We start from the raw sequence: 9,436 nt of genomic DNA on the forward strand, positions 1-9,436 counted from the left end.
TGAATCCAGCAAAAATCAGAAAGCGGAAGAAAGGATGAATCCGCAGGAAAACAAACTGACTACTGAGAAAGGCGACAGAAAGAGACCAAGGTGCTGCCCCGGGCTCCCTGGGCTCAGGGCGCTTGGGAGTGGCACACAGAGGGAGCGGGTAGGGAGGACATGCAGCGTGTGCACATCTGGTGACTGGTTCTTGGGGGGCCAGCTCTGGCGATGTGAGAGATGTTCCGGGTTCTCGAGGTCCTGGCTGGGCGGAGAGTGCCGGTGATGTGCACTGTCAGAGGCTGCAGCCTCCTAGCACCTGTTGCAGCCCGCGCTGCAGGAGTTGGCGGTGCCCACCACCACGTTGCCGCAGCAGGGGGCGTTACACACGCTGGTGGTGACAGCAGGGGCAGTACCGCGTGCGCAGAGATCGCCACAGACGACGCCACCGCGGGAGCTGCTGACGCCTGAATGAGGGGAGAACAGGCCCAGACTCTATCAGGCACTGCCACAGACAGGCAGCTTTGGGGCAAGCGAAAACGCCCCCTCCCCAAAGGCCTTGGACCACCGCAGCGGGAGAAGGGAAAGGGCTTGAGCTACTTACAGACATTCACGGAGCCGACGCCCTCACACAGCCTATTGGGAAAAGAAAAGAGAGAGGTCAGTGCCCTGGCAAAGTCGCCTGGCGGATGCAGCCAGCGTGAAAGGTGAGGCCCATGGCCCTCCTTCTGGGGCTAATCCAGAAGCCAGTGGGGGCGGAGGGCGGGGTTCACCAGCATGTGACTTCTGGAGACAGATGCCTAGTGTGCCTGGCTCTCCACCCACCGTTAGCTGAGCAACCTCCGATTTACCCTCCCTCCGACTCCCTCCTCATGGAGACCATCTACTCCTAGGTCTGTAGTGAGGATGAAATCAAATGATACATGTGAGTGCTTAGTGCCTGCCACACAATATTCACTGCTACCATTTCTATTGGTTCTGGTTGGCTTGTAAATGCATTTGAGGCCTAGCCGGTTTGGCTCAATGGTTGGAGCATTGGCCCATGGACTAAAGGGTCGGGGGTTTGATTCCCGTCAAGGGTGCATACATCAGTTGCAGGCTTGATCCCTGGCCCCAGTCGGGGAGCATGTGGGGGACAACCAATCGATGTGTCTCTCTCACATCAGTGTTTCTCTCCCTCCCTCCTTTGCTTCCACTCTCTTTAAAAAAATCAATGGAAAAAATATCCTCAGGTGAGGAAAAATAAATAAATAAATAAATAAATAAATAAATAAATGCATTTGAGGAACAGCAGGTGTAACTTCTTAAATCTGGTCTGATTGCTATCACTAGAATGCAGCTTCAGGAAGGCAGAAGTTTTTTGGGTTTTTTTGTTTTGTTTTGAATTGTTTTGCTTGTTTTTTAAATATTTTTATTGATTTCAGAGAGGAAGGGAGAGGGAGAGAGATAGAAACATCAGTAATGAGAGAGAAGCATTGATTGGCTGCCTTCCACACGCCCCCTACTCGGGATCAAGCCTGCAACCTGGGCATGTGCCCTGGACCTGAATCGAACCTGGGACCCTTCAGTCCACAGGTTGACACTCTATCCACTGAGCCAAACCAGCTAGGGCACAGGCAGAAGTTTTTGTCTGTTCTTTTCCCCATTGCAGAACCAACAGTGCCTAAAACAATGCCTAGCTCAATAAAGAACTGTTGCATTGCATGAATAAATGGGATTTTAGAACCCACTTGGAACAGGCTCAGAGACCATCTACACCAAATCCCTCATTTGACACAGAGAAACTGAGGCCCAAAGACAGAAAATAATCAATGACAAAGGCAGGGCTATAACTTGGGCCATCTAACTCAGCCTGCTGTCTCCTGAAAAGGGACACATGGGAGTCCCTGTGGGAGCACAATGGCAAAGGGTTGTCAAAATTAGCTTGAGGCGTGAGGAGAATCCACTGTCTAATCACCCATCCCCAGGTTTCCTAGGGAACCCACACCAAAGCTTCTGAGTTCACTCCCAGAGACCCATGTGACAGAGAGGTGGGCCACTCCGTTTCCAGGGCCATGTCCACATGTCTCTCCAACTTCCAAACTCAGTCTTGGAAAACTCTTCCTCCCAGAATTCTTCATTAATGAAACTCCCCAGGCCCAGCAAGCCCTGGTGCCTCTGAGCTCTCCAATGCAATTCCTTGTGTACATTGTGAGTCTTTCCAAGTGATCAGCTACCAAACTTGTGTCCCTATCACCCCAATACACGGGGTGCCCCTAGATGCTCCCTCTGCATCCTCACACTCCCCTGTCGTCTGCCCAGGGCCAGGGGCCTGGCTGTATACAAGAAGAAGAAAGCTCAGGGTGTGAGCACCTGACCAACCTGGGCAAGAACCTAAGGGCCACATTCTGGGAAGCTTCTCCTCATAACTGCCCTCCAGCCATCAGAAGGCTAAATGACCAATGAGTCTGCTCTCACCCATACCTGGTCCCCAAAGCAATCCATAAGCAAAAATGTCCAGAGTGTGACACAGCTGCCTCAAGGGACAGATCCTGCTGCCAAGTCCTACCTGCTGTGATGGAGGACCACTTAGGGGTACTCACTACTGTTAGAATATCTAAGTGTGAGTTAATAAAATCCCCTACTGAAGTTGTCCTATGGCAGTGGTCAGCAAACTCATTAGTCAACAGAGCCAAATATCAACGGTACAACGATTGAAATTTCTTTTGAGAGCCGAAAACGGACTTCTGCACATGGGCCACGAAGTTTCAATCGCACTGTACGTGCGCGCCTGCACGTGGTATTTTGTGGAAGAGCCACACTCAAGGGGCCAAAAAGCCGCGTGTGGCTTGCGAGCTGCAGTTTGCCAACCACTGCCCTATGGGATAAATATGAACTCCCAGGGCTGAGGCCTTAGCTGGGCTTGAAAAGAGAGCTGGAATCCTGAGTGACATGTGTAGGGCCCAGGAGGGCAGAAGCACTATGAAGGGAAGTAAACCCCAAGCCCAGGATGGGCTTCTCAGGAACAGCAATTGCAACAGCCAGACCTGACCTGACCTGACTAAGGAGCAGATTTGTAAAAGGAGCCACTTCCAGATCAACACCAGGTGGGCATGAGAAACTCAAATGAGGCTAGAAGCATATCCAAAGAACATTCAAATTACCTGTCCAGTTGCATGATCAGGATATTTGGAAACAAGAGAGGACTGATGCCACGCCTGTGAGGGACTGGGCGAGCTGAGAACCCAGGCAAGGCTGGGAGAGAAGATTGGTTATGATACCCACCTCTGCTCCTCGCCCTCCAGCAGGCGCCTGTAGGTGGCGATCTCGATGTCCAGGCCCAGCTTGGAGTTCATCACCTCCTGGTACTCCTTGAGCAGGCAGGCCATGTCCTGCTTGGCCTTCTGCAGGGCGGCCTCCAGCTCGGCCAGCTTGCAGCGGGCATCGCTGACGGCTGTCTCGCCCTGCTCCTCCGATTGCTTAACTGCAGTCTCCAGCTTGGTGTTCTGGGGGCCAGAAGAGGACAAGGCAGGTTATGGACCCAGGTCTCTCTGTCAATTTCCTGGATGTGCCCAGTCACTCACACCCAGCTGGGAACACTCCCAAAATAGGCCCCTCACCTTCATGACCTGGGTCTCCCTGGTAATCACACCCATGACTCTAGTCATGCAAATGGTCTGGGGAATGAATGATGAAGTCCACATGGCCTGTGGAAGCCAGGCCAGGCCCTCAGCCTCTCTGGTCATCTAGGGTGCAGATGCCCCATACCTGGCACTTGGCATTCTCAACCTCGGCAGTCAGCCTCTGGATCATGCGGTTCAGCTCATTGATCTCCTCCTTGGTGCGGCGCAGGGTCTCCCCGTGACGGATCACGGTGGCCTTCATCTCCTCGCACTGGGGGGAAGTAGAGATTCAGGATGGGACTTGCCACCCATTCAGGTCACCACAGATGATAGTGCAGGCTGTACAGTGCTCAGCCTGAGCAACCACCCATGGCAGCCCTGCCCTGCCCCCTCACCCTGTGAGCTGTCTGGCCTTTGTTACCATCCCTAGGATCAGAATCCCCAGACAAAAGCACCCTTTTCTAATATACTAGGAGCCCAGTGTGCGATATCGTGCGGCTCTGCCCACCTACCTGCAGCCCTGCCTTGACACCCGAAGCTGTCCACACAGAGCTCCAGCATGCCTGGCCCAGCCCTCAACCCTCTGGCCTTCTCTGGCCACTTCAAGCCCTGACCTCAGTCCCTCCAGTGGCCTCGGGCTGGTCCCGCCTTCTCTGGGCACCTTGCCACTTTCACCCCATCTCCAGAGCAACACAGCAGCTCTGCCCCTCATGGCACTGGAGGAGAGCATGGAAGCCTCCTGCTATACTGTGCTCCTTCCCCTGGCAGGTGGGCCAAGGGGCACTCAGAGTGTGAATGGTGGGTGCTGAAGGACTGGTGAGGGGGGTGCTGTGGGCTCTCACCCCTGCCCTCCCCTGCACGGGATGGTACCACCTCCTCCGGGTGCCTGCCTGCTTCCACCCCTGTCTCCAGAGCAACACCCCAGCTAATATTCTAATGACCTGGTAGTTACCTGTTACAGAGTCCCGCTCATTAGCATATTAGCTCTTTATTAGTATAGATACCTCACATCTCTCCCACTGCCATGTCTAGGTGATAGATGTCCTGTGCCACTCACCTTGCTGCGGTACCAGGACTCGGCCTCAGCCCGGCTGCGGCTGGCGATGTCGTCATACTGAGCCTTGATCTCGGCAATGACGCAGTCCATGTTCAGGTCCCGGCTGTTGTCCATCTTGACAACAACTGAGGTGTCTGAGATGTGGGCGTGGAGGACACGGATCTCCTGTGGGTATGGGAGGAGGAAGGATCTTGTTAATGCCACAGCCTCACCCACCATAGCATCTACCCAATCTTCTCAGCCCTCCCTGGTCTCCAGCCCCGACGCCCTCATGGATGGTATACTGATGCCCAAATCCCTGTCCACCTTATGTTCCAGGCCAAAGCCCGTCCTCGGGGAGGGCAGCCAGTTTCTTGCCTGGACCACAAGCCCTCACCTCCTCATACAGTCGCCGCAGGAAGTCAATCTCCTCGGTCAGGGCCTCTGCATTGGCCTCCAGGTCCGACTTGCGGAGGTAGGCGCAGTCCACATCCTGGAAAGGTGGGCAGTCTTTGAGCTCAGAACCCTGGTGATTGTCACCCTAATGCCCTCTTCTCACCCATTCATGGAGGCCGGGTGGTGAGGGAAGGATTCCCAGGGTTCCTATTCCCATCCCATCTCCATACTTTCTGAACTTCCTGGATGGGCCTCACAACCTCCTCCACTTCTGAGAACAAAACCCTTTCTGTCTTGGAGATTAGCCACCAGCATTTCCCACTCCCACCTGAGGCAGCTTACCCTCCCATTTCTCCTTTTTTACTCACCCTGTTTCAGGATGCCTGCCCAAACTGACTCCCCACTCAGACATCTTGGCCCCTCCCTGTCACCCAGCACTCCTCCCAGACTCCACCTGGCCACTCCTGGTTCTGTTCCATCCTCCCCCTCTTTTTATTCAGACATCCCACAGCTCTAGACAGGATATTGTCCCTCAACAGAGACTGAAGATGCCAGGCCTCTGTGGGACCCAAGCCCCAAACTACACCTCCAAAGCTGTGAAAGGACATCCAGAGGTCAACCCAGCCATCCCCGTGCCCCAGGACACAGTGGATATTCCAAGGATAATGACCTTTGTCAAAGATCTGGATGTGCCTTCCATGACCCGATCTCTGGGAATTCCCCATGTGATTTGACAAGGTCACTGCACCCCACACTGAGGTTGAGACCTTCAGGGTCTCCCCAGAAAGAGTTTGTCATTCTAGGATCCCTCATGTCTATGCTCCCCAATACCACATGACTCACCTTCTTCAGAGCCACAAAATCATTCTCAGCTGTTGCTCTCAGAGAAACTTCCTCCTCATACCTGAGGCAGAGGAGGCAGAGAGGGAGGTCATGGAAGGGCAGGTCTCCCATGAACCCCTCCCACTTCACACCAGGGCAGGGGCCAATGTTAGGAACCTCCCACCACAGCCGGACCTCTGGCAGCCCTGTTAGGTCCTTTTGGTTGGATTTGGGATGACTCCACCTTGAATTGAGGGGTCCCTGGGGCTAATCTTCTGGGCCCTCATAGCTGCTCTGAGGTCACCTCAAGAGGCAAATAAGGCCTCAGCACCAGCCCCATGCTGGCAGTGGCCAGCATCCCCTCTGGGGCACAGCAGCCCAGCCACCCCTCAGCTGAGGGTGCATCCTCACCCAAGTGTGGGTCTATGAGCCCAGAGGCCATCAGCACTCAGAACCCTGAGCTGTGGGACACCCAGAGCCCAGGACATGTAGGGCTCATATCCCATCCATGGGCCATGTGCTATAGGTGGGAGGTCAGGAGGAGAAGGCCTGGAAGATGCCAGAAGCCTTCTCCCCACAGAGCACAGGCAACAGCTGCTGGGTGGTCAGACTCCAAGAATACAAGGCTAAAGCAGGGGAGAGATGTCCTGGGGGAATCACGGCCCTACTCTCAGGCAGGCATCTGGGCAACAATTGCACAGGTGAGAAGATCCTACTACATCCTACCACCCTGGCCTGCATGGCTGCTCACCCTGCTTGGAAATTCTTCTCATGTCTAATCTAATGGCCTTTAACATAAGTCCTTCCCCATGTCCCACATCAAACCCAGCCACACTCACTTCTTCTTGTAGCCCTCCATCACCTCCTGCACGTGATTGAGCTCTGAGGCCAGCCTCCCGCTGTCGGCCTCCACACACTCGGCCTCCCGCCTCAGCGACTCGATGTAGCCCTCAAACAGTGGCTCCAGGTTGCTCTCACAGCACTTGCGGTTCTGGTAGTACTGCCACTTGGTCTCCAGAACCTTGTTCTGCTGCTCCAGGAAGCGCACCTACCATTCAGGGTGGAGAAGAAGTGTCAGATGGCTCTTGGTGCCCCAAAGCCCATTTGGAGGGTTGCTTTAAGGTAAACTTCCAAATCTGCAGCTCAGCAGAAATTAGAGGTGGACATGGTAAACAAATCAACTCCGGGAATTCCTGATTATGATCTACTAGAGGCCCGGTGCACGAAATTCGTGCACTGAGGGGGAGTGTCTCTCAGCCCGACCTGTGCCCTCCCACAGTCTAGGACCCCTCACTCCTTACCACCTGCCTGCTCGCTGCTCTTTACTGCTCGGCTCACTGCTCCTTAGCGCTACCACAGAGGCGGAAGAGGCTCCCGCCACCACTGCTGCACTCGCCAGCCATGAGCCTGACTTCTGCCAGAGTGGTGCTCCCCTTGTGGGAGCACATTGACCACCAGGGGCCAGTTCCTGCATTAAACATCTGTCTCCTGGTGGTCAGTGCACATCATAGCGACTGGTCATTCTGGTCGATCCGCCATAATGGTCACTTAGGCTTTTATTATATAGATATCTGGATTTTCCAACTTAGGGATGGGAGCAACAGGCTGGGAAAGATCAGTCCCTTCTCAGGTGAACTGAGTTATCCTGACCTGATGAGTCCAAGTAGCATGTAGTCAGTCTCCAGGTGAAGGGCTCACCCCCTACCTTGAAGCTAGAAGAGGTGCCCTCTTAGGCAGAGTTCCAAGATTCAGATCACAGCCTGGGATGTGTGGTGACAGGTAACAGGGGGATGATGTCACAAGCCATCTAGAGGAGAGCTCTGCTACCCTGGCCCCTGGCCCCCTTCACTGGATGGCAAATCCACTTTATGCCTCAGAGGAAGCATAGTACTCAGGTGGGGCCTGAAACCTCTGTAACTTCAGAAGCAGTTGCCATTTTCCTCTTCAATTTCCTGAACTCTAGTTGTGCCTCCGAACAGCCAGGTCACACCTCTCTTACATAAGCTCTGCCTATTTGAACTCCCAGCTGCATCTTCTGGGTCTTGTGTGAGTGCCTGTTCTTGTTTGTGTGTCTGCCCCTCTCATCAGAATGGGGAGCTCAGGACGTCAGAGTTCTTTCTGCCCCTGACTCCCCACTTGGTGCCCAGACTGAGTCCTGCACATGGGTGGAGTTTAGGAAGGGTGTGTTCAAGGACACCCACCTTGTCAATGAAGGCAGCAAACCTACTGTTAAGACACTTGATCTGCTCCTTCTCCTCATGCTTGACGCACTGCGCATTGGGGTCGATCTCCAGGTTGAGGGGCGTGAGGAGGCTCTCATTGACAGACACGGTGGTGATGCAGGGTGGGCTGGGTCCGCACACGCCTCCTGAGCGGTATCCGAAGCTGCGTCCACAGGAGCCAGAGCGGAAGGCACCACAGACGCTTTGGCTGCCAAAGCCCCCTGTGAGGCCGCGGTAGCAGGAGACCCCGCGGTAGGGGGCGGCGGAGATGCAGCAGCGGCCGGGCCGGGGCCCGCAGGCCGAGGCACAACTGAAGGTGCCTCCAGCACAGTAAGATCCACAAGTCATGGTGTTTCTTTGGGACACAGAATGCTCTGAGGAGAGAGAGGTTCTAGTGGAGAGTATAGTGGACAAGGTGTTTACGTCTCGGACATCTTTGGGCCTTTTATATATGTGGGGAGCCTGGTGCGTCCATGGGTTAGGAGCAATTAGCCGTCTTTTATGGGCTTGGGTTGCTTAGCTGCTGTGTTCTCCCTTAATGTACTTAATTGGGTTCCAAATGCGGCCAGATGTTTATGGCCTTTTGCCCTAAACTGCACAATTTTTATCATCAAAGAGCCAGCTCACATCTCCCACGCCCACCCCAACCTCCCTCTATACAGTTGTGGAGACTCAGGAACTGGAGGATGAGGGAGCAGTGACTCAGGTTGGAGTGGAGGGGAAAGGCGGGGCTGCTGCTCCTCCAGTACTTTGCCACCTGATGACGTCAGCGCCGCTGTCCGTGGTGCTGGTCGGACCGGCCCTAAAACACTGGGAGAGTGTGAGATCCCCAGGTGATGTGGAACTTGGGGTGAGCTTGGTGATTTCCCTCACACGGATGACCTCGTTCTGCATTACCAAAGCTCCACAGTTGCACAATCTCTCAATTATCCCTACATTTTTCCAACACTCTCACACTGTTCCCAAATCTCTCATATCTATCAACATATTCCACCCCCTAAACACACACACTATGCACTCACATGCTGGCCTTCCCACCCACAATCTGACACACACACACATGGTCATGTGCACACTCACCTACCCTTCACCCCCCTTACACACTGACCAGACCCTAAGCCAATTTATTAGACCTTCTTGGCCAGCCCATGCTGAGGGGAGGCATCCCCTCCCTCAGAGTCTTCCATGAGTCCTAAGGGGACACACACTGGCTCTCTGGCCTCAGGAATGTCCAACCATTTCCAACAAACTCCCAAGCAAGAATAATGTGCCTGGATTTCACCTGAAGCTTCTGTGTTTCCTCCAGGGCTCAGAAGGTCTAAGGTGGACACCACTGTTATGAGTCTACATGGCATTTGGCTCAAATATAATTGGATCTA

General features: G+C 54.1%; 1 protein-coding gene across 1 annotated transcript; it reads right to left on the minus strand.

The window, feature by feature from the left end:
• Positions 1–291: 291 nt before the first annotated feature.
• Positions 292–8,405, minus strand: LOC308244853 (keratin, type II cuticular Hb6; the record flags this gene model as incomplete). The annotated part of the gene is made up of 9 exons (XM_080661146.1): positions 292–446; positions 584–615; positions 3,244–3,464; positions 3,727–3,852; positions 4,639–4,803; positions 5,015–5,110; positions 5,857–5,917; positions 6,675–6,883; positions 8,037–8,405. The coding sequence occupies 9 exons, from the start codon at positions 8,403–8,405 to the stop codon at positions 292–294; spliced, it is 1,434 nt and encodes a 477-aa protein (XP_080517272.1).
• Between the last annotated feature and the right edge of the window lie 1,031 nt (positions 8,406–9,436).

This window comes from Plecotus auritus, assembly GCF_963455305.1.
Source record: "Plecotus auritus genome assembly, chromosome: 3".
NCBI lineage: Eukaryota > Metazoa > Chordata > Mammalia > Chiroptera > Vespertilionidae > Plecotus > Plecotus auritus.